Below are 27,973 nucleotides of genomic sequence, written 5' to 3'. Positions count from 1 at the left end.
AATAGTAGGCTGGACATTGTCAAAGCCAAACCACCAATCACAGTTCGCTTCTGGACACCCTTCTCCTCCCACTGCTCTATAAAGAAGGGAGCTCCAGCTGGCGGACACGCAGCTGACAGCGCAACGATTATCTTAACACAGCAGCTGGAATAATTACAATTCGTTCATTTTTATTTTTTGCTATATTCTGACTGGATATTAATAATTTCCTTTTATATATCTAATATGGCAGACAGCCAGGTGAAAAGCAGCGGAGAACTGAGCACCAAGGTAAGGACAATAGAAGGAGACATGGCACGATGCTTTTTCTAACTCTTGCTTCCATTTATAACTGTAACCTGTTACTAATTTTTCTATTTTAAGCACAGCGCGTATGAAAAAGAAGACTACCAGTTTTCTAGATGATATTCATTATGACCTGCTTGTATGCACGAAATTCTAATATAAATCTACACATTTGTAATCCATTGACATATGTACTGAAGGATCGGAGCTAATGGATGAGGAATAAAGACGGGCTGATTAAGGTACTAGTTTTGGCACAGGGAACATTTCTAAGCTTCCTCGGTGGGCAGCTTAATACCGCCTCCCAGTTTCATTTAGAGTCAGACATGCAGAGATTGTAGGATGCCTGTCTGTCATTTCACAAACTACATATACGGCCGCTGTACTCGTCAATGCAGGTGTGTGTTCTATGAGGGCTCTCCCGATCTGTCGCCAAACTCTCGGATAGTTGAGGGAACTGAACCGGCTGAGGCGCGCAGAACTGTTACTTTTACTGTTTGGGGAACGTTTAGAAGTCGAAGCAGTGACCGAAAGCAAATAAAGACCTTCAGGGATGGAGGTAGGATAGCAGAGTGGGTTATCTCCCGCCCAGCACCAAGTGTTTCCATTCACGACCGTGGGACTATCACAGAGCCACATCTAGTCTTGTTAAACTACTGTTCTGGTTTTGGTTTAACATAGTAAATATCGGCTTCATTGTTAGTGCTTCTGATACGTATTCCTGTCATTCACAAAAACAAATGGTAGTTCCGCTGCGGTGAAACGGCGCGGACACGCATGTTTCTAACTGTCCAGCGCTGTGTTGTCTGTAACTCCAGTTACGCGATCGAGCAATAATCTGAGTTTATGCATGTGGAGCTCCACCTCACTGCTACTGTGGCCCTCAGCGGAGCTGGGAGCGCGCACGCTCCTGTGCTTCTCACCAGTGTCGTCACGGTGGAGGCAGGCTGCTGTGCCCGTGCTGACCCTCGCGCCTCTCTTCTTCTTTAACCGAGTTTTCTTTAATGTCTCAGTTTCCTCGCGCCTCGTGTACCCGCTGGTACTGTAGTACTGAGTGATGCCGAGGGGACGCTGGTGATTTCCGCTCAGTTTGTTTCTGAGCAGCTCCATTTCAAACAAAGGCTAACAGCGAGCGACGCGGCGCAGGGTGTTCTACAGGTACACGCTAATTCAAACAGCTGGCGCGCGAGCCGTGCCCGTGAAGCTGCGCATGTCTGTCTGCAAGCCGACTCGCGCGCTCCACGAGGGGTGGAAGCCTTCCTTTCGTCTAACCAGGTGCCATTCTAGGTTCAAAGTCTTAGGGGGGCTCAGCTCCCAATCGTAATGTGCTGTTCATAATATGCTCTTTGCAAATGTAATCAGCCCTTCTTACATCAGCAGACCTCAGTTCAATTGAATAATCAATACAGTGTTACCTTCAAAAGCAGCCTAATTAGTTGGATAACCTAGTGTAGTGTCTAAGAATAATTCAGAGTAAGTAGAAATTTCAGTCTAATCCACCCGTTTTAATGTGGAGCCTTTAGTTACCAAACCCAAGGCAAAGGCTCAGTGTTTTAAGAACTATTTATGGCAATCAGATATGATGAGAGACATGGAGATTATTTCAGTCTCTTAACCACACAGAGGCAGTCCAACAACTCATCAAGCACTTAAACCAGCATACAGACACTGGAAAACCACTCCATAAACCTGGAGTGGCAGGGTGCAAACGGGCTTTTTATTATGCAAACTCAGCACAGAGCATCATGTACCCCAATTTCACGAGTGGGGAATAGATTTGTAGTCCTGTTCAGCCATGTTTAGAATGAATCCTGTGAAATGCTGCATTCATGTAAATATGCTCTGTTTAGAGTGTGCTACTGGAAAGCAGAGTGAGCGTCCATGAAAGGCACCGAAAACTACTTTGAAAAATAACTGCAACTTAAAGCGTCGAAGCACTGTGTTTGTAAACGATAACTGGCATCCCATTTCCACAAAGGTGAGGACAGGAGGGAAAAACCCGAGAGGTTTTGCGCTCATGTACTGACAAAAAATATTCACTTTGAGTATTTGTTTTCTATTTGTTTTAGGCGTAGATAAATAATGATGATGCAGTAATTAATCTTTTGTCTAATCTTTTGGTTTGTGGTGATGAGAGGCCGGTGCCTTTCTCTGTGGTGTTTCCTTATTATTTTGAGGAAAGCTGAAATGTGGAGATCACGGTTGTTGTTTTCAAGGCAAACTGCCATGGCTGCCATACCCTCTACAAAATACCTTGTGTAGATGACTTAATGAAATTGTACTTCAGATACTTCATTATCTGACAGTTTGTATCACTATTGGAATTTTGTATAAAGTCACCCAGCGGTACAGCTAAAACAATTAATATTAATACATTTTTGATTTGCTTTTTCTCATTGCTTTTTTTTTCCTAGTATTTTTTTTGTTGTCGTTTGTTTTTTGTTTCTACACAAAAACAAAGAACTATATTGAGAACATGCATCTTAGGTCATACAAATGCCTACTAAACCATATTAAACCAGTTAAAACCATGTGAAATGGTCATTTTATTTTGTTTTAATTCATCATGGCATGACTTTGCAGAGAAATTTCAAAAGGCAGTCTTCCTTCAGTGGAAGGGTAAAATGATGTGGTTTAAAAATGCCATGTGGCTGCTTTCCTCCTCCGTGCACAGTTCAGTCCACACTTTCATGGCATATGTTTTTTTTCTGGACTATGATGAGCAAACCTGGATGCAGCTGGAGAAGCTTCAGCTTAAGTGGTTATTGTTGGCATTACTGTGATTACTGTGAGGAGGTGCACTGATTTGGTGAGTAAATAATTTACTTTTTCTGCCTTCTTGCAGTGACAGATTTATAAACTTGCTAGCCAGTGTTAGCCTAGCCTTGTAGCACCGATGCTCTGTGCATGCTGCCGCCTCTCGGCTAATGTTGGTTAAAAAAACATAAACCCTGCAGCTTTAATTTTTTCGTTTACAGTTGTCTCAGTGAAACTAACTGTTGTTGATTCGAAATGGGAAAAGCGAGCTTATAAATCATTAGATGAGAGACTAGACGTTTTCGCAGCTCTTAGGGTGTTGTCATATTTTCAATTCACACAAACTGTTAGGTGGCAAAAAAACAATAATTTACAAGCATGTATTCGAACTCCTGCATTTGTTTTAATGCTTTATGGCTACATCTGCGGCATCTGTGAATGTCAAATCTAGCCATTCTTTATCAACATAAACAAACTGCTTTTACATTTAACTAGCAACATTTCTGCTTAGTTACATTTTTAAAAAAGTAGTCTTAATACCATTACTTTTTACTAAAAACTGTATTTGTATACAAGTTTTGTTGTGAAAGTCAAATTTAAGACATCCATAAATCAGATTAGAAACATTTTGGGGTAGCCTATGTTAGATATAAACACAGCCACAAGTTTTATCTGGTCATCTTGCTTATTAGAAACTGTAACAAGAAACTTTAACAAGTAACAACTTTAACAACATTAAGTTCTATGTTGTAAACAACAGAACCTTATGTTGTAAGTTATCTATGGTTGCACAGCCATTAGGAATCTAATCTGCTTCTGAATAATTTGCTGGTTTTTATTCTTTCTTTCTTTTTTTTTTACTTTGTCAGAGATTTCTCAGAGAGTTTGCAGAATTGTCGTTAGACTGAAAGAGTTTAATGATTCCCCACATTACACTGAACTCTTGCAAGTCTAGAAAAGGAGCTGTTGGACAGACATCAGTTGAGTGGTAAGTATTTTTTGTTTTCCAGTAGATTAGTAATATTCAGTGTCATCTATATTAATCATGCTAAATGTTTAATCATACTTTAGACCAACCTGTTTTACTCCTCTAATTTATTCTTTGGCTTTGGGAAATTGTTTCTTTACCAAACTTTTCATGCTTTCTGTTATTAGACCTCAGATATGACTGCATTATGCTGTTGTCCTCAGAGGCATTAAAGCAGGACTTTGTGTACATTTCATAAGACATGCTGTGTAAGTAAATACAAACAACAGTTTGGGCTGCATTTCTTGAAAGATTACATCTCACAAACTTAGTTTAGAGGTACCACAATGTCTGTACAGTATATAGTGAAGTCTGAACATTTTGTGTGAAGAGATGAGCTGAGCTATCAACTCAACTGAGTTGGATCAGGTGGTGGGGGAGGATGCTGGACAGACCTGTCACACCCAAGCATATAGGCTGCACAGGGGATGCCTGCCAGAAGCCCCAGTTCAGGAGATCTTAATATCCCAGTTCAACAGTTTCCAAGGGAGGGTGGGGGTATTGAGTCAAAATGGACAATGTTCTGCACCTCCATAGCTGATGCTGCTGCAGCAAGGAGCTGCGGCCGGTAGGTGGTTGGTGCCTGTCGTGGTGGTAATCTCAGAAGGGAGGCATCAAGCTGAAGGAGGAGTCCTACCAGCCCTGGTTAGCCAGGTGGTGGCCTCCGCCTCGCAATGGAGCAGTTCACAGCTGAGTGTGAAGTGGCGGGAATGAGAATCAGCACCTCCAGATCTGTGGCCATGGTCCTCAGCTGGAAAAGGGTGGAGCGTCCACTCTGGCTAAAGGACGAGTTGCTGCCCCAAGTGGAAGAGTTTAGGTATCTTGGGGTCTTGTTCACAAATGAGCGGAGAGAAGAATGAAAGATTGGCAGATGGATTGGGGCCACAGCTGCAATCATCCTCAGATACTCCTCCACATCGAAAGGAGCCAGTCGAGGTAGTTTGGGCGTGTCCTGCTCTGGGGCGAGGAGGCCCCAGAGCAGACCCAGGACATGCGGTCTGGGGGTTCTCTGCTTAGGCTCCTGCCCCCGCGACCCAGCCGTGGATAAGTGGAAGAAAATGGATGGATGGCATAATTGGTTATATCAAATTGACAGCATTTTTTGAAAACAGTGTAATAATGCAACTTGATTGTCTAAAATGCAGAAAAAATGTTTTAAGACCAAATATAACTTGGTGTTCTAAAGAATGGGCAGCGCGGTGATTAGTTCGATTCCGCCACCTGGCCAGGACCTTTCTGTGTGGAGTTTGCATGTTCGTGTTGGCGTGGGTTCTCTTCAGGTACCCCGGACTATCCCACGACCAAAGACATGTGGTTAGGTCAATTGGTTATTTGAAAGTGCAAGTGGGTGTGAATGGTTGCCTGTCTCATGTGTTAGCCCTGTGACAGACTGGCGACATGTCCAGGGTGTACCCTGCCTCTTCCCTTATGGTAGCTGGGATTATCTCCAGCCCCCCGCCGCCAACCTGAAAAGGATAAGCGGAAGAGAATGAATGGGTTCTAAAGAATATGATTATTTCCTTGCAGAACACAAGGAGAGATGTCACAGATGGTGTGGTCAGTGAAGATGGTCGCCTGCATCTTCAAGGTCATTGGATCTCCAACCCACATCCACTGCCACTGTACGGGGATGTTGGGACAATGTTAAAGACTTTCTTCAGGCACTTATATTTGAATCACCTTCTGTGTTTAAATGCAAAACAAATGTGGTGTTAGAGCTACAGACTACACTGAACATTCGATAGATAGATAGATAGATAGATAGAAATTGAAACTAGGACTTTGTTTCATTATATGGTTATTAAAGCTTTAAATTGTGTAACAAATAAATATGAAATTTACATTTGGTAATATTTAAAATAAAATTCAATAACACAGGCTACTATAGCGGTAGTATACTTGTTTGTTGTTCAGCAGAACAGTGTCCAGTATGTTGGCTGATATACTTTTTTGCATTTGAAAATAAAAGTTGGGCTGATTTTAACTACATTACGAGAAGTGTTTTTAATTATTCTTACAGTGTTTATATCTGAGTGTTGTTGAACTAGAAATCTCTTAAACTCAAGGAATATAAAAAGCAATGTGATTTTAGTTGCATTCAGTTTGTATGTAGACAAATTAAAAATAGTAACTTACCACAAGTTTTTTTTTTTTTAATATAATTGATCTTGAAATGTTTGTCATTGACCAAACATTTACTATTGCTCAGAAAATCCAACATATTCTGTGTACTCACAATGAAGAAGCTGTCCTAAGTTGGTGATCTTAAGTATTTCTTTTTTTGAGGCAACGTGCTTGCATATTTTTTAAAACTCTGTAAGAACTAATTATGACCAATGTACTCATAATGAATAAGTTGCCCTAACTTGGTTATTTTAAATAAGCTTTTCGTGGGGCTTTTTTTGTTTGTGTTTTTTTAGGTAACAAGTTTGCATATTTGATTAATTTTAATTGATTACATCTGGTCAGGGGAGAGTTGGCCAGATTTGTAAAAAATGAAGTGGCTGCAGTGGACAGGTGCAAGGATATCGATGGTTACACCATGTGCAATACAGAGGATGTAGGTTGTGTCACAAGATGCTCGATCAATTTGTTTCACTAACTCAACTACACAAGACATTTTGTAGAGGGTATAGGAGCTGTGGAAGCTAGCCTGTAAACAACTGTAATCTGCACATTTTGTTTAAAAGAAACAAAAGAAAACAAAAATACTCCTCCGTACTGTAACGCTCGCCCACATTTGTAACAAAAAATAGACCTGCAATAGAAACGTATTTAGAAGCATGCATGTGAGTAAAACGTACGACAACATAAAGCCCACGCAGAGCCCAGTGTTTCAACAGAAAGCCTGATAACACAACAGAAGCAGTGATGATAATGTCACATGTTAACGTTGGCTTGACGTCTGTCTACACTGTGCACTACAAAGGGCAAAGAGGAGACGACACATTGAGCTCAGCTGGAGTGAAAACTTTTTTCTAGCTGTAATGACCATTAAAACCTTCACTGGGTAAAGCTGGCAGGATCCCTTCATCAAAGAACCTGATCAACAAACTCCAATGTAAAGAAAAGCAAACTCTGCAGCTGCTCCATCCACGGCTCTTTGTTTTACACAGCAACAAATCTACAGTTAAGCTGCAGACGTACTGCTACATTAAAATATACAGATGAACTGTTCACTTAGTCTGATACCACGTTTAGATTAGGCTGCTGCAGGTGACCTGCAACACCTGAGTCTAAAAGGGGCCATGAGGTGTACTAGACAGTATTTATTTGAAGCTTTTGTAACATTATAACATATGGTGTTAATGAAATTGTTTTAATATTTAAAAATATAAAATGAAAAGCTTTTTTTCCCCACAGACCAGTAAAAATGTTGTGCATCATGAGCCACTGGCCTGGGGCTGTTACGTTGCACCAAATGATTACTGACATTAATTATTAACATGTGCAGCATCATAACATTTGTGTTCAGCAGGACAAAATCTTCAGACTGTGCATATGCTCACTTTTCTTCACCGCTGCTACCACACGCTCCTTTAAAGGCTTAAAGACACAAATTCACTCAATCGTTTTGCACATGTAAACATGCAGACACACACCTGCACAAAATCACATACTCATGAACACATACCTAATCTATGTCATCCAGCAGATACAACACTGTCACAACCTTTTCCCACTGTTAACGTAAGAAAGCCTAACAGGCAGTTTTATTTTATGTATTCGGTTATGTTGCATGTATACCTTATATCATTTGACATTACAGTACTTTAGATCATTTATCTATTTTTGCATTTAAGAAAATGTTTTCTTAAAAAAAACTACATTAGTTTTTTGACAGATGTTGTATTTAGTTAAACTTTAAAACAATGCAATTTGTGTTTACCTTTTTCTCCTTTTCGCTCAATTTTCTCTTTCTAAACTAAATAATCTTTCCTAAAAAATTTTCTGAAACCATAAAGTGAGTTATGCTGAGATCACACTTGGTCATTAGGTCATCTCGTTTAATCATGTGCTCTTCCTGCATTCATAAAAGTGGGCCAGCATGTCTGAGAATATGTTTTGTTTCAGGAGCTGAAGGAGAAGAAACAGACTGAAGAGACAGAGAATGGAGAAGACTCTGCTGCCAATGGCAAAAATGTAAGAACAGCTCCTGTTAACGCCTCTCGCACCTTTTAGGATGTGGATAGTCCTTGTGTGTTACTGGTGACCAACATAAATCTGTCTCACCGTGTCAGGAAAAGGAAAATGGTGAGGAAGACAATGAGGTAGAGGAGGATGAGGAGGATGTGGGCGACGAAGAGGAGGAGGATAGAGAAGGTAGGTTTTTTTTTATGCCATGCTGAGCAAAGAGGTGATGAAACAGAACAACAACAAAACATGTCCATCAATATAATGCAGAGGTGAGAGGAAAAAGCAGACGTGGCGTTGTTTTTAGTGTTGGGGTCATTTTAGGAGTTTGGATTTTTGTAACACCTCCCAACATTTTTGAACAAATATCTGTACTTTCCATTCCTGACATTTTCAAAAACAAATCGTTACTTTTGGTTTGAGTTGATATTTCATGTCACTGTCAGCATCCGAACATGAAATAACTGCAAGTGTCCGTAAGTTGCAGTTGCGGTACTTCAGCATCTAGCTAGCTCTACAAATTAGGAGTTTTTTCTATTTCTATTCTAGTCTTCTAGAAATTGTTTCTATGAGCTCAACAAACATCAGCAAACACACAGATGCTTGTGTGCAGCTTGTCTCACGGTGTGTTGCTAGCTAAAGGTTCAGCTGCTGTATTACACAGGGAGAGAAAAGAAAGAGAGCTAACTTAGAGATAGAGAAAGATATGAAAGAAGAAAGGTTAGATTTAAAGGTAAGGACTGCTCAGCGGTGTTTGATAAACTGGAAATTTTCAGTCCTCATGTTTGTAAATCAGATATTGGGTCTGTAATTTACTGGTCAACCACGTCCCTACCACCACCCACGGTCACAAGCTGTAGTGACCAAAAGAATGAGATCACAGATACAAATGGGGGAAATGAATCCTCACCCTATCTCTGGATTCAACCTTTTCTGTGTCACACAAAGACACGATGGTTGGAACCAAAGATCTCAAATTTGGACTCATCAGACCAAAGCAGAGATTTCCACTGGTGTAATGGCCATTCCTTCTTGTTTTTGGCCCAAACAGATCTCTTCTGCTTGTTGCTTTTCCTGAGTGGTGCTTTCGTAGCAGCTATTTGGCCATAAAGGCCTGATTCCTGCAGTCTCTCTATCTGGGCTCTAATCTGAGGTGCTTGCAATTTCTGAGGCTGGTGAGTCAGAAATATATACCCTCAGCAGCAGAGGTGACTCTTGGTCTTCCTTTCCTGGGGAGGTTCTCATGTAAGCCAGTTTAGTCATAGTGCTTGATAGTTTTACGGCTGCACTTGGGGACAGATTCAAAGTTTTAGCAGTTTTCCAGATTGACTGACCTTTAGTTCTTAAAGCAATGATGGACTGTTGTTTCTCTTTACTTAGCGGATTGGTTCATGCCATAATATGAAGTAGTCAAATAGGGCTCTCAGCTGTGTAGCAAGCTAACTTCTGCACAACACAACTGATGGTCCCAACCCCATTAAGAAGGCAAGAAATTCCACAAATGAACCCTGACAAGGCACAGCTGTGAGGTGAAAACCATTTCAGGTGACTACATCGTGAAGCTTATTGAGAGAAGGCTGAGGGTTTGCTACATATCTAAATTATGAATCATACACACGATGGATAACTACACATAAGACCAATTATTCATGTAAGTAGAAATTTGTCTGCATTATTTATTGATAGAGTTTGACAAGACATCTGTTTAGAAGTCACAGCAGTCACAGTGTGATCCAGCTGAAGCCTCGATTTGTTCTACTGTTTCATTCTAACAAGCTTTATCTTTTTGTATTCAGGTGACGAGGAGGACGATGAAGAAGATGACCTTGATGGACCGAGAGGGAAGAGAGCAGCTGATGACGATGATGATGACGAGGTAAGGATGTGTCCAGCTTACAGGAGCAGCTTTTTATGCTAAAAACAGCAAGAACAGTTAGGGTTACAGCAGATCCGTCACACTGAAGGGCTTCAGCCTGCAGCTGCAAAGAGATGTGTCTGTAAACCTTTAACTATTTTGTGAAAGGTGTTATTTATCCTGAAACCAGATTTGACATTCAAAATATCATATATCTGAAAATCACTTTAGCTCAGTTTTCTGTATAGTTTCAAATTATAAAGACCCTACAGATTTACAGTGCATAATCCAACAGTTATCTAAGATTCCTTTAAATAATAATAATAATAATGATAATAAAAACATAAAACAATGTCCTGTTTAACACGTATCTATTTACCTGAAACATTTTTAGTGAGGGATAGAAAAGTTCAGAGCATGTCTTTGAAATATGTTTTGTTGACCTGCTGGCAAACATTCATTTTTACTTGTGAAAAGGGGGATAACAAAACATCAATAGCGGTGTTGTATTTTTGTGCAGCATCACCTCTAACCTCGATCTTCTCGGTTTTCAGGATGAGGTTGAAAGCAAGAAGCAGAAGACAGATCAGTAGTGTCTGCAGCGCCCACTCTGCATGGAGGACGACACTGTTGAAAGACAGCCAGCAAACCTTCTACACCTCAGTCCTCCTTTCGTAACAAAAATGTGTTTAAAAAGAAAATTTGTTTGTATTTTTATTTACATTTTATATTTTTGTAAATATTGTAAGGAGTTTGGCCATTTTGCAAAAGTGGGTATTAAGTGGTGCTCTGAAGACTTTTAGATCCACGTTCAACATCAAACATCCATACGCTGTCTCGACCAACAACCAGCCTGTCATTCCAACAGCACACGCACACACACACGTACTACAACTACCTTTTTTCTGTTTTTCTAAGACGTATAGGATGCTAGAAGTTGTGTGTTGACCTGTAGTTGCATGGGAGTGTTAAAATAACTCGGCTCTTCTCCCAGTGCTGGGGATATATTAGTGGTAGTTACTATGAGATTCCAAAGTCGTAGTTTCTCTTGTCCATGTGTCTCTATCTGTGTGTCTGTCATGGCCAGATTATCATTTTTTTTAAATGTCTGTGCAATTTGGTTGAATAATAAATTCATTTGATTTTGTTTTTAGATTTGGACTGATTCTGCTTTAATTAAAAAAGAAGTTTGGACAACCAGGAAGTCGCAAAACACTCCTTCTGGTTGTGCTCATGACATGAAAGCTCGTATATTAAGTGTTATTATTTTGGTAGTTTATTAATAAGCCAGCTTGCTGAGCATTTAAAAAAAATATCAGAGTAGCTAGCCTCAAAAGTCAGGGATCACACCTCCAGGACATCCATCCTTCACTGCTGACCAACACATGACCCCAATGGTCCTGCAGAAGAAGGGTGGCTGAGCCTCAAATTAGAGCTGCTGCTCCTCCGCACTGAAACAAACCAGTTGAGGTGTTCAGGATATCTGACAAGGATTCTTCCCTGGTTGAAGCCCCAGGATAGACCCAGAGCACTTGGCTGGTCTGAGAACATCTTGGTGTTCCCCCAAATCTTGGAGGAGGTGGCTGGGGAGATGGAATCTATCCCACTATGGATGGCGCAGCTCTCATTCCCAGAAATCTGAACAAATGTATCAAATTCCCCAAAACATGACTATCCAGAGCTGGGACCAGGAAGTAGAGTTGCAGTCTTACACGCCTCTCTGCAGATTCTCGTTTTCTGTCATCCTCTACAAACCGCATCCCCATAGAGACTCTCTGCTCTCAGACCATCAAAATCAATGATTTACTAGAAGCTCTGTTTTTAGCACTATCATCATTTTAAACACATGAGGCTGGATGTTAAGACCTTTTACCCCCAATCAGATGTGATGTCAGGGGGACTTGATCTCTCTCTGTCCCACCTTTCTCGACAGTGTTGTCAAGAGAGGGGTACCACTGGCCATCGACCCCTCAGCCTCCTAGTAGACAAACCTATCTTATCAAAATTCTGACCACCTTCTTATCATATTCACAAGATTTTCAGAACACTTGGCTTCTAACCTTGACCTTGACCAAGGTCTCTATGGAATCAATCGAAAGTCTTTCTCAAGTTATTGTGTTCATAAACTTGGATGTCAACATTACACGCCGGCCTGGCAGGGTGACAACAATACCTATCAGTCTTTTACAGCTGAAGGGTAAAAATGACTATATTGGACATATCAGCTATGTTTTTATAAATGAATTTACACTGAAAGGTGTTTTCTGTTATATAACTGTGATTAATGAGGGAAAAAGAACTGATCTGACAACATGACTGAAAAGTGGACCTAAAACCTTTCAAATGGGCTGTAGTGTGTATAGACGTTCTATAAACTATGCAGAGCACAGATAAACAGCACTTTTTAGTTTTTATACTTTTAGTGGGCTATTAGCTGTACTTAATATGTTATGAAATTCACACCAGTCACAATTAGCAAAACAACTTTATTTGGAGAAGTGCTCCTTTTCAGCAGCACCTGCAGAACAGCGAACAATATAAATCCCATTCTGACTCGCATCCATGGAAAAAAGAAAAACGGATCAATGGTTTTATTTTATTACATCTTCAAAAAGCAGTCTGCACCATTTTTCATAGATGTGTGAAAAAATTTAAAAAGATTGCATTTAAACGTCTTGATCACGGTGGTGGTGCTCTCCTTCAAACATGGTCACAAATCATGTTGGTATGCGGCTGCGCAGATACTCCATCAGTGCATCTGTTCCTTTGGCCACAATTGCTGCTCTGGGTGTGCGGAAAGGATTTCCCTCCAGACTCAGACACCTGAGGAACAACACCAAATTCAACTCATTTTGTGAGGAATTTAATGTACATCTTACAGGAATTTTACACAGTTTCCAAACTCGGCTGCGATTTTAAGTAGATGCACTTATGGTATGGTATGGTATGGTATGGTTAATCAATCATCATTTATAACTTCAAATTCTGTCCTCAAAGATAAACGTTTTCAGCATCTGTTTTATCCAGCAGGATAAAGTGATCTCACTTAAAAAAATAAAATAAATAATGAGTAAGGTCCTTACCTGAGGCTGGTACACAGGCCCAGTTCAGGAGGGATGTTGAGCAGGTCATTGTTTGCCAGATCTAGTGTTGACAGATGAGTCAATTTCATCAGGCGACTAGGATCCACCTCACACACCTGGTTATTAGCAAGCAATATAGTCTCCAGAGAAAGGGTCTCATACAGGATGTCAGGGAAGGATTTGAACCTGTGAGCGACAGAAATACACCGAGTACACAAACACAGGTCAGACAGGCCAACTTACTGAACCACTGTACATGTGCTCCATTACCTACAGTTTATGAGCCACAAAGCGAGGAGGCCGGACAACAACGTGAAGCGATTTGTAGCTAAGACCATGATGATAACATATTTTTCTTATTAGTTTCATGTGAGGATCATTGTCTAGTCTGTGATTGATTAACTTCATTTTCAATGCACTGCATCATATTCTGAGGTCCAAACTGTACAACATACTGTAGGCAGGAATCAACATGTCAGCTGACGTCCCTTGTGGAATCAGATCGAGTAAGACAACAGTGGATGCTTCATGCTAAGCTGCTAAGGGCAGAGGTTTAGATCACATCCCACTGAGTTCCATCTTTCCATCCTGCACACTCTTCTTTATTTAGTGCTTAGATGTGATGCTCAGAAAGGTCAGTCAAGGGAAGGTATTGCAATGGATCACAAGCTGTATATGGAACATCACAACACACAACATTACAACTGCAGCTAACAGCACTGAAGTGCTTTATGGAGTAATGTGCAAGCCATGTCAGGATCGCCTCAGAGCTGATCAGACATCAAGGAGGAATCTAAGTAAGGCCCTGGGACTGCTGTGGCTGCTCCCTCGAGCAGCTGCGTATGTGTGTGTGGGGTGTGATGAAAAAATGCTGGATGATGTGGCTGCAATGTGGAGTTAAGTTACCTGTTGTAAACGAGGATAATGGAACGTAGTTTAGTTAAGTTCTGCATTTCAGACGGTAAATCACTCAGCTGATTATTCCTAAAACAAACGAAAGAAACAAATACAGCATAAAATATTAACACCTGACCCTTTTCAGAGGTTTCATACATCTTACTGACTAGTACTAAAAACAACACCTATTATTACGTAATGTCAGATTATAGCTTAATTTAAACAGGACAGGACGGGAGACTCCACAGCTAAAATGTTGGCAGTGGTTTGCAATGATGTGGTGCGTGAAAAAGGTCTGCAGCTCTGCTGATTTGGAAAGGGAAAAATAAAACAAAAGCAAAAGAACACACAAACACACACACATGAATGATGCGGTGGATTTTTGTCCTTTCTGTACTTTGGACTCAAAATTTGCACATTATATAATAAATGGGAGCTTCCTGAAATAAATTCTGTCCATATCTGAGTGTCGGCTGTGTCTGCGTACCGGAGATCGATGTGTGTAAGCTGGAGTAACTTGCAGATGTCAGGTGAACAGCTGATCAGTCTATTGAAACCCAGATTGACTTCTGACAGCGAAGATTGGAATTCCACCAGCCTGCAGACAGAAGTGTGATTAGCCTGCAATCATCTGCATTAAAATGGCTTTTTGTTGGGGCTTTACCGTCTGTCACACAGTGAGTCTGTGTGTGTGTGAGACAGAAAGAGAGCGAGGGAGTGTGCGTGTACCTGGGAGGAACTGAAGTCAGCTGGTTTTTGCTGAAGTTAACTGTGGCAATGCTCTGATCAGCTGCACCATCAAACAGCTCCTCTGGGATACTCCCTTCTTGCTTGTCACTGGTCACAAACACATTCACATTGGAGTATTTAGCGTAAATATACTGTAATAACCAATAATTATTAGGCATGGGAATTGATAAGAATTTAGCAATTCCATTGTCTTGATCCCTTATCCACTTGATTAACTATTCATTCTCGTATCGATTGTTATTGGCTCTACTTTGTGAGCTACCACCATAACTAAACTGCATATCACAGACTTTTGTCAGGGTTCCTGGGTCGGTGACCCAGTGCTTTCCGTTTTGTTCACGTTCAGTTTATTTCGTCACTTCCTGTTTGTTCCTGTCACCTCGTCTCGTGCCATTAGCCAGATTATGTTCAGCTGTGTACTCACCGGTCTCTCATTATCATCCTCATCAGTCTGTGTATTTAGGTCTTCTGTTTCCATTCGTTCTTTGTCGTGTCATTGATGATGTTCGTGTGATGTTGTCCTCCCCGTGTTCTCTCAGTCAGTCAGCCATTCAGTGTTCCAGCCAGTCAGTGTCCGTTCACCCTCTGTTCCTCCACTCCTTATAATAAACATCCACCAGTCTTCACCTACCTGTGAGTCCTGCGTTTGGGTTCCTTCTTCCTCGCCTCCACACAACGCCTGACAGAATGACACGACCCGTGCCACGAAGACACGATTGGGACCCAGCGGACTCGGACCTCAACGAGCGGCAGGTGGCAGCGCTTTCCCGTTGGGCAGAGATGGTCAGGGGTAAACAGCGGCTCTTCGCGGAGAGAGAGCACGTCTTCGAGGGGACTCGCCTGGCTCTGGGCGGGCCTCGGAGACGCCGCGTTCCCCCACCTGCTGCCTCACCTGCCCCGGAGCATTTGCCGCGGAGAGCGGACGGTTCATGCCGCGTTTCGGCCGCTCCCTCTCTCGCCGCTCCGCGCCTCGTTCGCACACCCGCCGCCTCATTCGCCGGACCTCCACCTTCGCCACGGCACCGCGGCTACGCCTCCCACCTCGACTCAATGGAGGCTACCGCGCCAGAGGCTCAGCTGTTCACCCCGGCCGCTTCCTCTTCCCGAAGAAAGCGGCGCACACGCCGCCATAATATGGACTATTTTCAACAACTCCCGGTGGTGAGTTCCACTAACTGTTTTCCACATCCATCATCTGATTATCCCCATAAAACACATAACAGATCCACCACCGATCCATGGGGAGTTTCCCTCCTGGAGGATGTCGACTGGGAAGATTTTTTCTGCGCTGCTCCCACAAAGACTGTAAATCGTGGTGGCAGAAAAAACAGACCGAACTCTGATAAACCTGCCAGTAGCACACACCCAGTCACCATTTCCACACCCGTCACTCAGCCATTCCCCACCAGCACGGCAGCCCAGATTTGGCCTTCTTCTTCAGCCATTTCACCTCCTCAGATGTCTAGGGCCCGGCCTACACCCACACCGGTGCCAGCTCCCAGGAGGAAGGCAGCTGCGACGCAGTCTACCTCCACATCCACTCTTGTTTCCCGGGTGGGGGTGACTGGTGTCCAGCCACCTCCCGTGCCTGTCCCAGCGCCCAGGCTGAGGGCAGCCTCAACCCAGCCTGACCTCCCTGGAGGCTTGGAAGAGCTCACCGGCCCACCTACTACTTCACCTCTTCATCCACCTCCTGATCCTACCTTTCACGCCCTCGCACTGTCCCTGGTTAGGCTAGCTGAGGTGTCCCCTGCTCAGGCACCAGCCTTATTAGCCCAGGCCGCAATCTTATCCCCCTCGGTAACTCTGTCATTAGCTCAGCCATTAGCATCGCCAACCTCTGTTCATCCCTTAGCTTCCTCACTCCAGTCAGTTCACTCACCTGCTCTTCAGCCTTCACTCCAGTCAGTTCACTCACCTGCTCTTCAGCCTTCACTCCAGTCAGTTCACTCACCTGCTCTTCAGCCTTCACTCCAGTCAGTTCACTCACCTGCTCTTCAGCCTTCAGTCCAGTCTCCTCCCGTCCTCCAGTCCCCTGTAGTCCAGTCTCCTCCCGTCCTCCAGTCCCCTGTAGTCCAGTCTCCTCCCGTCCTCCAGTCCCCTGTAGTCCAGTCTCCTCCCGTCCTCCAGTCCCCTGTAGTCCAGTCTCCTCCCGTCCTCCAGTCCCCTGTAGTCCAGTCTCCTCCCGTCCTCCAGTCCCCTGTAGTCCAGTCTCCTCCCGTCCTCCAGTCCCCTGTAGTCCAGTCTCCTCCCGTCCTCCAGTCCCCTGTAGTCCAGTCTCCTCCCGTCCTCCAGTCCCCTGTAGTCCAGTCTGTAGTCCAGTCAGTCCCGTCGCCTCCCGTCCAGTCAGTCCCGTCGCCTCCCGTCCAGTCAGTCCAGTCGCCTCCCGTCCAGTCAGTCCAGTCGCCTCCCGTCCAGTCAGTCCAGTCGCCTCCCGTCCAGTCAGTTCAGTTCCTGGACCTGCAGCCACAGCACCCAGAGCCAGCTGTGAGCCCTCCTGCTTGTCAGCCAGGGGCCTCCGCGCCCGCTGGCCCGGCCGCTCTCCCGCCAGGGGCCTCCGCGCCCGCTGGCCCGGCCGCTCTCCCGCCAGGGGCCTCCGCGCCCGCTGGCCCGGCCGCTCTCCCGCCAGGGGCCTCCGCGCCCGCTGGCCCGGCCGCTCTCCCGCCAGGGGCCTCCGCGCCCGCTGGCCCGGCCGCTCTCCCGCCAGGGGCCTCCGCGCCCGCTGGCCCGGCCGCTCTCCCGCCAGGGGCCTCCGCGCCCGCTGGCCCGGCCGCTCTCCCGCCAGGGGCCTCCGCGCCCGCTGGCCCGGCCTGTCTCCAGCCAGGGGCCTCCGCGCCCGCTGGCCCAGCCTGTCTCCAGCCAGGGGCCTCCGCGCCCGCTGGCCCTGCCTGTCTCCAGCCAGGGGCCTCCGCGCCCGCTGGCCCTGCCTGTCTCCAGCCAGGGGCCTCCGCGCCCGCTGGCCCTGCCTGTCTCCAGCCAGGGGCCTCCGCGCCCGCTGGCCCTGCCTGTCTCCAGCCAGGGGCTTCCGCGCCCGCTGGCCCTAAAGCTGTGGCTCCGTCACCCCCGGCTCCCGTGCCGTCACCTGGTCCAGCCTCAGCGTCAGCGTCTGCGTCGCCTGGGCCGGACTCAGCTTCAGCGTCTGCTTCGCCTGGGCCGGACTCAGCTTCAGCGTCAGCGTCTGCTTCGCCTGGGCCAGCCTCAGACTCAGCTTCAGCGTCTGCGTCTGCTTCGCCTGGGCCAGCCTCAGACTCAGCTTCAGCGTCAGCGTCTGCTTCGCCTGGGCCAGCCTCAGACTCAGCTTCAGCGTCAGCGTCTGCTTCGCCTGGGCCAGCCTCAGACTCAGCTTCAGCGTCAGCGTCTGCTTCGCCTGGGCCAGCCTCAGACTCAGCTTCAGCGTCAGCGTCTGCTTCGCCTGGGCCAGCCTCAGACTCAGCTTCAGCGTCAGCGTCTGCTTCGCCTGGTCCGGACTCAGCCTCTGCTTCAGCGTCTGCTTCGCCTGGTCCGGACTCAGCCTCTGCTTCAGCGTCTGCTTCGCCTGGTCCGGACTCAGCCTCTGCTTCAGCTTCAGCTTCGCCTGGTCCGGACTCAGCCTCTGCTTCAGCTTCAGCTTCGCCTGGTCCGGACTCAGCCTCTGCTTCTGCTTCGCCTGGTCCGGACTCAGCCTCTGCTTCAGCTTCAGCTTCGCCTGGTCCGGCGGCTGCCGTGTCGCCAGCCTCCGCTTCGCCTGGTCCTGCGGCTGCCGCACCGTCGCCCCAGCCACGTTCTGGACGTCATCGCCTTCCTCGCGGCCGCCCGCCGGACCAGCTCAGCGGCCGCCGCCGCCTTCCTCGCGGCCGCCCGCCTGAACTGTCTCGTCTCGGCCGCCGGCCACGCGGCCGCCCGCCTGAACTGTCTCGTCTCGGCCGCCGGCCACGCGGCCGCCCGCCTGAACTGTCTCGTCTCGGCCGCCGGCCACGCGGCCGCCCGCCTGAACTGTCTCGTCTCGGCCGCCGGCCACGCGGCCGCCCGCCTGACCTGTCTCGTCTCGGCCGCCGGCCACGCGGCCGCCCGCCTGACCTGTTTGTCTCTCTGTGGACTCCGTCCCTCCGTCCTGGGCCCCCTCCGCCCTCCCTGTTCTGGTTTTTCTTTCTTTTGGCCGTCGGGTGCCGGCCTTTGGAGGGGGGGGTACTGTCAGGGTTCCTGGGTCGGTGACCCAGTGCTTTCCGTTTTGTTCACGTTCAGTTTATTTCGTCACTTCCTGTTTGTTCCTGTCACCTCGTCTCGTGCCATTAGCCAGATTATGTTCAGCTGTGTACTCACCGGTCTCTCATTATCATCCTCATCAGTCTGTGTATTTAGGTCTTCTGTTTCCATTCGTTCTTTGTCGTGTCATTGATGATGTTCGTGTGATGTTGTCCTCCCCGTGTTCTCTCAGTCAGTCAGCCATTCAGTGTTCCAGCCAGTCAGTGTCCGTTCACCCTCTGTTCCTCCACTCCTTATAATAAACATCCACCAGTCTTCACCTACCTGTGAGTCCTGCGTTTGGGTTCCTTCTTCCTCGCCTCCACACAACGCCTGACAACTTTACATTCTGCAAATTAATTGCATGATGTGGTCAAATGTTTGTGCATGTTGGGGGTATTTCTCCTCTTTGTTGGGATCAGTGTTGGGTTAATTAATTAACAGTAATTATTACACATATTACACAGAACATTAAAAGTAATGCCGTACGTTACTTAATTACTCCCACGAGCCAGTCATTTGTTACACTACTCGTTACATTACTTTTGTGTTTCTCCATAAAATGACCTGTAATCACCATTTAACACTATAAGCCTGAGGCTAAAGTCCCACACACCAACACAAACCCCTATCCAGATGAAGACACACATACGATCTTTCTCTTAGTATTTAGGTATGAAGACAAATCCAACAGCACAAAGCAAAGACAAAAACCAGCACAAAGAGCCTGGTGAGTATAGTTTTCTGATTCCCTGACGGAGTACATGCACATTCCTGTGGAAATGCAGAAACCAGTCTATATAACTAACCTGTATGCCAACAGCTTGAGAGTTTTAATGTCATGCACATTGACCCTGGCCTGGCTGGGTAACATCATAGCTGTATCTCCTCCATCTGTTTTGTCAGGCTCCTCTACAAAAAACAAACATAAGCACTTTGAAAAGATCATGTAAGGACAGCAGAATCTGTATATTTCGGCACCCAGGACAAGAAGAACTAAAGCATTGATAGCAATACCATCACACTACTAAGCATTATTAAGGTATTAGTAAGGTGTTAGCACCTTCATTTATATAGCATAACTACTAGTTAGTATCCCATTTACATATACAGGTAGGGCAAAAAACAACTTTACCTTTAACTCTTCCTCTCAAATACTTCAGAAGCTCACTGGTTCCTTTCTGTAAGAAAAGACAACATTTCTCCAGATTCTCTGAATATTTTCTTGATATTATGTACTGCAGATAATGAATTACTCAAAGATAATAATATTTAATGTGATTTAAAAGTCTTTTAGTTTTTAAATTTGAAGAACATTCCAACTTTTCTGGAATTCACGTTGTATTATAACTTCTCCATATAATCCTGTAAATTCAGATTTCAGTGTTTTTACATATTCAGCTGCCATGTTTCCTTTCTCTCTTCCTTTCCTCTGTTTTACCATGCATACTCTGTATTTGAGTCCTCATGTGTCACCTACAGAGAGGATGTCTCTCCTGATTCCTCGCAGAGGGTTTCCCTCCAACAGCAGCACATTCAGATTGGGCAGCAGGCTGAGTGACGCTGGAAGGCTGACAGGACACAAAATATTATTCGTATGAAAATCTACCTGCTAGGATTTACTCTGAAAAGGTAGACACTTTTCAGATATAACATCAAGAAATACTTGAAATAAAGAAAACAAGAATAAAATACAAATTATTTTATACAAATTCAGACTAATGGCACTAGAAACTTGATGCCGCTGCTCTCAGTGTAGAGCAGCGATTATATTTCCTTCCAACTGAATTCAGTCACATCCTGGCTGCTTGCAGGTATAAAAGGTTTACTGAGCAGTGTGTCATCATACTGAAGGCTTACCTGGTAATGTCATTGTTGGTGAGGTCAAGGCGCGTTAGCGTACTCAGTAAAGTGATCTCTTCAGGGACTGTTTTGATCTTGTTGTTTCTGAGTTCCAGAAGAGAGATGGCTGTCAGGCAGGATAGCTGCTCCGTCTGCAACTGCTCAATTTGGTTGTTCCCCACATATAACTCCTACACACACACGCACACACACACGCGCGCACACACACACGCACACACACACGCACACACACACACAGTTACATCTTTCTGCACTGCCAGAGTAATGGATGCACAGAAGCATGTCTCAGACACAATACAGAGCGCAGAGCGATTTGGTCATTGCTCTAATACCGTCAGCTTCGCTCACACCACAAAGGAGTTTTCATTCTTGGAACATCATTTTGCTGTTAATACCTTGAGCGCAGGTGCGGGGAGCTTTGGGAGGAAGCGGAGCTTGTTATGTCTAAGGTAAAGCTGCTCCAGAGCGAGCATCTCCGATAGGCTTTCAGGAATCTCAGTCAGCTGATTGTCACTGCAGTCCAGCAGCTTAACATCTGCCAAATTAAACCAGAGTTCAAAAAAGCCAGAAAAAGTAACACAACTTTCAGCTGCTGACATGCCCATCTTATTACAGGGCCTTAGTGTATGTCAAAGAAATAACTTGTTGTCCCTCCACCCACATCTTGGGGAATTATTGGCCAGCTTGTAGTAAACATAAAAATACAGAAAGAGCTGCCCAAAATACAGCTCAAGCTGTTCTACTCAGACCTATTCATTCACGAGTTTGTCTTATATTAATATTTTCTGTTGTGTGGAACATTATGGCAGACATAAAATGACACTATTGTGTTATCCAGAAATAAATACAAAGATTTAAACACAGAATCTTGCTATAAGGTGTCCGTGCTGATTACTGCACCATTGTTCTACCTGAGGGGTAAAAGAACCCCAAACAAACAAATAAAATTCCAGTGAATTTACAAGAAGGAAACAAGAGGAGGAGCCATGATGCTGTTGCAGCTTTGCTGGATATTCATTCAAAATCCAAAACTACAATGACCGGCACGACCACAAAAATCAGCATTGGGGCCGTCGTTTATTTTTCAGGAGGACAATGAAATTTAAAACAAAAGAAAGGCTCTGCATGAACTATTGTTGTTGTTTTTTTTAATGCAACTGATCTGAACATCGAAGTCTGCCACAGGTGTGAATGTGAGCATCAAACATTACCCTCTGTCAGACTCCCTCTATTCACTTGCTTGTACTTTCTAATATGAGCGCCGGTGGGAGCAAATATCAGCTAAATTCAGCTAAATGAAAAACGCAAACTGTCCTGTACATATACGCTTTTAATATTAACTTTAAACGAGTTGCTATAATAGTTAATAGTTTGTGGGGATAGGTTAATTGGAAACACTAAATTGCCCATAGGTGTGAATGCGGGAGTGAATGTGAGCGCTAATGGTTGTTCCTGCGACAGACTGGCGACATGTCCAGGGTGTACCCTGCCTCTCGCCCTAAGACAGCTGGGGTAGGCTCCAGCACCCCCACCTGACCCTGAAAAGGATAAGCAGAAGCGAATGAATGGATGGAGTTGCTATAATGTTAGTGTAGCTATAATTGGTAGCTTAGCTTTAGCCTGTTGCTCTGTCTCATCTGTCATTTGCTTTATAGCAGCTGATCCTCATCTTTTAGATAAGCACCAATTCTCCAACAGTAAACAAAATCAATTCTGTTATATCTGAATATGCACAGAGTTATGTTATTATTTAATAAAACAACATTAGCTAACAATAGCTATGGTCTTTCACTAAACAAAACACCTGCCCAGTTCTGTACCGTTTCTCCTCAAACCACAAATACATTTGTCACCGGTGGCTGTTTTTTCTCCTGATCCTCGTCTGTTTCTGGTCATCTTGATGTCTATCAGACTATTAATTATAAGGCTGTGGTCATATGCATACATAGATGTCTATACTTTAGTGCATATTTTATGTCAAATCTATATTATTTTATTCTTTTTATAAACATCTATTCGGTGTGGTCGCCAACCAGCGAGCTGCTTTTGAAGAAAATAAATGGATGGAATAATTTGTTACGCCGGAACAAACGCTTTCTCATTCACAACTTATTTGTAAGCACTTCTGCAACTCTTACTTGTGAGCCGGGCTAGGCTGTCTGGGAGACCGCTAAGCTGGTTGTGACACAGGTTCACTTTCTGTAAACTGACGAGACACCCGAAACTGGAGGGCAGGCTCTTCAGCTGGTTGCTGGACGCGTCCTTTAATCGTTCAACAGGATGGACAGAAATTGACCATCATTCCATTTCAGTCTTTCATTCCACTTTGTTTTAATTGGGAAATAAATGGATTATCAATGCATTTCCAATACAGCAGAGAGACACTAGAGTGCATGCATTATGCATTAGTTACCAGCTCTGTGAGGTTCGCGAGCTGTCCCAGATCCTCTGGCAGGTTCTCCAGCAGATTCTGCTGCAGTGTGAGGCTACGGAGGTTCTTTAGAGTACACATCTCAACTGGCAGAGAGTCTAACTGATTATGACTGGCCACACAGAACAAAAACACAACAGATCACTAGTTATTGCCAACCTCAGAATGCTGATATGCTCACTTTTCTTCACTGCAACCACCGCATGCTTTTTAAAGGACTGCAGACACAAGCCCTCTCTTTCACTTGCACACTTAAATGCATGTAAATACTACATTTGTCTTTTGACAGATGTTTAATGCACTTAAATTATTAAAGTATTGCAATTTCTAAAATAGAAATCAATGAAGACCTCATTTATGAAAGACCTGCAGTGTCTTCTCTTTTGAATATTTATTATTGCTCATTAATAAGGTACAAGTATTTCTTATGCAATGAACTGGTGGAATAATCAGTAGGACACTCTATTACTAAAATAACTGATAGCTCCAGCAAATCCTGTATTTATAGTCTTCATTTACTGCTTTACTCGTCTCTCTTTTGTACTGTTGTACGTATGATAATGAAGAGTTAAACTAAACATTAAAGAGCTCAAACAAAGAAAACCATGTTTTGTTCTCCAATGACTAATATATTGTTTTGAAGTTTGAAGTTGATCCAACAGAAACTAAAGCTTTTTCTTAACTTGTGTGACCCTGACCTTTGACCTTGAAGGATTACATCATAAAATGGTGTATTTTAGCTTTACCCATAAGATTGAAGCAGACGTGGCTGAAATCTTTGGCTTCCATAAGCTGTACAAACTTGAGAGTTTAAGATCTATTGTGACATTGTGGGGCATCATCTTGAAAAAATAAAGTGTACAGCTCTTTCCTGCACTTTCACACGACATATAACTTGATATGGTTTCTTTAAATGTCTTTTAGTTCGCCTTAGCCAACCTAGGTATTCATGTTACCCAAGGCCTAGTCTGCTACTGTGAAGTTTGAAAACAATACATAACTAATTGTGGGTAATGAAAGTTTTTACTGATTTTCATATTTGGTGCAACCTAACCTGATTTTCACCAAAACTAAATGAGCTTGAGCTGTTATCTACCATCACAGAGAATTTGAAGCTGACATCTTGGAAACTGGACTGTGGACAAACTAACAGAACCGATTACACACTCCCTCTGTGGCTCCAGTGGACACAAGACTGGCCAGCAGACCGGGTATACTGCATAGTCTGTACACGGCCTCCAGCGACAAACACACTCTACAGGTAGATTGCTTTTGCGCTAACCCACTGAACCATAGTCCAGACTGTGGTTGAGTACCAGAGTTCAGGCTGGGCTGTAAAATAAAAGGTGGTCATACCACATATTGACTTTCAAACACATTAGAATTGTACAAACTCTGGTTTTGCCTTACATACTGTATTTCCATGTGTATCTGCACATTTCAATAAACCGCTACATCTATTTTCCTGGCTAAATGTAAACAAACTGGGGTGGCTGTTGCACAGTATTGTAACTGTTTCTCTTTTCCATTAGGATTATGGACTTATGGTGTGTGTGTGTGTGTGTGTGTGTGTGTGTGTGTGTGTGTGTGTGTGTGTGTGTGTGTGTGTGTGTGTGTGTGTGTGTGTACCTGAGTCGCAGCTGTTGAAGATTCTGCAGTTCTCCCAAAGCACTGGGTAAACTACTCAACTGGTTGTCATGTAGCTGCCAAAACAAAAGTTGACATTTTTTGTTTATTAGCTGGATTTCAAGTCATAATTTTCACAGGTGAAAACAGAAACTGCATTTCCTCTAATCAGCACTTGAAGCTTGTTTTAAATTCTGAGACAATTCCCCATACAGTCCCGTTTACAGCCTGGTACAATAAAACAGTTTTGATCTTTGCTGGTAGCTTTCAGACACTGTATCACAAGTAGTTAGAAAGAAAGTACAGAGACAGTGCTTGTGAGAATTGGTGTGATTGGGTGAATGTGGCATGTTGTATAGAGCGCTTTGAGCACTCCGGGAGAGTAGAAAAGCGCTACATAAGAATCAGTCCATTTACCATTTAAAAACAGAAATCTATGTTGGAAACATTTTTAGATTAAAAATGATTCCATGTCAAATTCTAATCAGCTTTTGTTCACCATAGTTTTACTGCCTTGTTAGGTTAGTTGAATGTATTGTCTCTGACTTACACAGCATTAGCAATTAGCTTATTATTGAGGGGAAGAAAAAAAATATGAGAAACCCCCCCCCCAAAAAAAGTAATATATATATATATATATATATATACACATATACACACACAAATAATAGACATACACTCAGCTAGCTTGTTGATTGAGGCTTCTACTACTTACATCCAGTGTAGTCAGTCCAGGCAGCAGTCTGATGTCATCTGACAATAATGTAATCTGATTGGATGAGAGCAGTAGTTTTGTGAGGTCTGTCTGCTCCCACCAGCGATCTGCTGCTCCAAAGGACACATTCTGCTGGGCCTCCTCTGGTGTGTCGATGTTTAGACGATAGATGTTCTGGGGAACTGAGCCACGTGTTAGTAGGGTTTCTACGCAGTATTGGTGACATTAAATTCATTTCATGTCCTGGAGACTCAAGCCTAATTTTTACTTGCCTAACCCCAACCATAACACTTTTTCATTCATATAACTGGCCTACAACATGAAAGTAAAAAAGGATTATGCTCCCATGATGATGATGATGATGATGATGATGATGATGATGATGATGATGATAATGATAATAATAATAATAGTAGTAAGAAAAAGTGGTGCCTGTAGCTCACAAGATAGAACAGGTCATCTACTAATCGCAAGGTTGGAAGTTCGATCCCTGGCTGCTCCCATGCCAAATATCCTTGGGCAAGGTTTAACCCTGTGTGCTCTCCGATGAATCCATCAGAATATGAATGTGTGCAAATGTTAGAAAGCGCTTACTTGGACAAATCATAAACCTATGCTTGTGTGAATGGATGAATGAGGCAAGTTGTATAAGCATGAATAAAGGCCATTTACCATTCACCTGACACAACAAAGGCCATTGTAATTTTTTTGTGGAAAGAGACCATTGCCATGAAGGTATGCACAACATGGTAATAGTCACAAAGTAACAAAGCCAATAAATTCCTGGACCCCAGGTTTCATCTTAACCTTTGCAACAGCAACAAGAACAATAAACTTTGTCCGGCTGGGCCTACCTTTTAGAAGGTCGCCACAGTGGATCTGCCTCCATCTCACTCAGCATCTTCTGCCATACCAACCCTCTACATATCTTCCTTTACTACATCTATAAAGCTCTTCCTTCTGCCTGGCAGCTCCATCTTCATCATCATTCATCAAATATATACACACACTATTCCTTCTCTGCACATGTCCAAACCATTTCAGCCTCATCTGTCTGACTTTGTTAGCTAACTTTTTTTTTTTAAATTGCTGTTGCTTTCCTAACAGGTCAAAGTGTTGTGACCATTCTCCTCTGATCTCTGGCATCAACAAAGCATTTTCCCCCAGATAACTGCTGCTCACCAGATATTTCTCTTTGTCAGACTATGCTCTGTAATCCCCAGTGATGGTTGTGCAGGAAAATCCCAGCAGATCAGCAGTGTCTGAAATACTCACCAGCCAGACTGGCACCAACAATCCTCCCACTTTTAAAGTCATTTAGATCCCCTTTCTTCCCCATTCTCATACTCTATTTATACTCACGTCGTCTTAATCCTGTCTACATGAATAAATGGGGTGCTGCCATGTGGCCGGTTGATTACATGTTTACATTAACAAGCAGGGTACATTAAGCAGAGAGACTTACACTGGCGTAAAATATACTTTTTGGAAACAGGCAGGATCATGTGTCAGTGTTCAAACATGAGCAATATGGGAATATCAAGGTTCAGTTTGTTCAGTCAAAATATATACTGAAAGAAGTCCAGCGAGGAAGAAAACGTGTAGTCATATTATTATTATTATTATTATTATTATTATTATTATATATTAGGTTACTTTTTTTTTTTAATTAAATCAATGGCAGATCTGGTCTTTTAGTGGTGCTGTATGTGTGAGCTACCATAAAATTACCTTCTTTCAGTCCTCGGCCGGACAGGTTGAGCTGCCCGCTCTTCCGGGCCGCCTTCAGCAGGCCGTACGGAACAGTCGGCTCTGCCGTTTGCACCTTAAAGCCCGCCAGAGAATCCTTACACCCCCCTTTGAATCGAGACATGGTGAAATAAACCGCGTTGAACTCAGCTGACGTTTAACCTCAGCACCTCACCCACCCACAGCCTTCCGCCAAAACTAAAAGCGTTTCCGTTTACGATCCTTCAGAATAAAAGTCTTTTATTCACACTGTGTCTTCTAATCAATCGATTTATGTGGCATGAGAAAGAAAATATCCTTTAAACACGAACAAGTGACCTTTAAAACTTAAAAATCTACGAATCAAACTCTGGCTTGATGTGGTCTTGGAAGTATTTCGCACACTCAGGTTACACACGCTGTCATATCAAAGAGTTCAACAGGGGGCGCTAAATGTTCAGGAGTTCAGCTCCAGCTGCAGTTATATCGCATCAAAGCCTCAGTGACAGACATACAGGGATCGTGAGCTTACGTACTCGTGGACACAGATGTCTGATGGATACTAGCCAGCTAGATTTCAATAGAAAGGCTTAAAAAATGA

The 27,973-nt window shown here is 43.9% G+C and overlaps 2 protein-coding genes across 2 annotated transcripts; one reads left to right on the top strand and one right to left on the bottom strand.

Annotated features, from left to right (window-relative positions):
• Positions 1–79: 79 nt before the first annotated feature.
• Positions 80–11,235, top strand: ptmaa (prothymosin alpha a). Its single transcript, XM_006803589.3, has 5 exons — positions 80–270; positions 8,144–8,212; positions 8,311–8,392; positions 10,000–10,079; positions 10,613–11,235. The coding sequence occupies exons 1-5, from the start codon at positions 226–228 to the stop codon at positions 10,649–10,651; spliced, it is 315 nt and encodes a 104-aa protein (XP_006803652.1). The 5' UTR covers positions 80–225; the 3' UTR covers positions 10,652–11,235.
• A 1,303-nt stretch (positions 11,236–12,538) lies between these two features.
• lrrc40 (leucine rich repeat containing 40) lies at positions 12,539–27,574 on the bottom strand. Its single transcript, XM_087830768.1, has 15 exons — positions 27,376–27,574; positions 25,645–25,826; positions 24,933–25,006; positions 23,286–23,415; positions 23,011–23,134; positions 21,268–21,407; positions 20,870–21,042; positions 20,490–20,580; positions 20,145–20,190; positions 19,819–19,921; positions 14,768–14,875; positions 14,526–14,636; positions 14,048–14,125; positions 13,142–13,327; positions 12,539–12,881 (listed from the first exon to the last, which is right to left on the bottom strand). Exons 1-15 carry the CDS (start codon positions 27,515–27,517, stop codon positions 12,776–12,778), a joined length of 1,794 nt encoding a protein of 597 aa, XP_087686894.1. The 5' UTR covers positions 27,518–27,574; the 3' UTR covers positions 12,539–12,775.
• Positions 27,575–27,973: the final 399 nt, after the last annotated feature.

This window comes from Neolamprologus brichardi, chromosome 17 (genome assembly GCF_056152115.1).
Source record: "Neolamprologus brichardi isolate AB-2024 chromosome 17, ASM5615211v1, whole genome shotgun sequence".
Classification (NCBI taxonomy): Eukaryota; Metazoa; Chordata; class Actinopteri; order Cichliformes; family Cichlidae; genus Neolamprologus; species Neolamprologus brichardi.
This window is presented reverse-complemented; position numbering and strand designations above follow the sequence as displayed.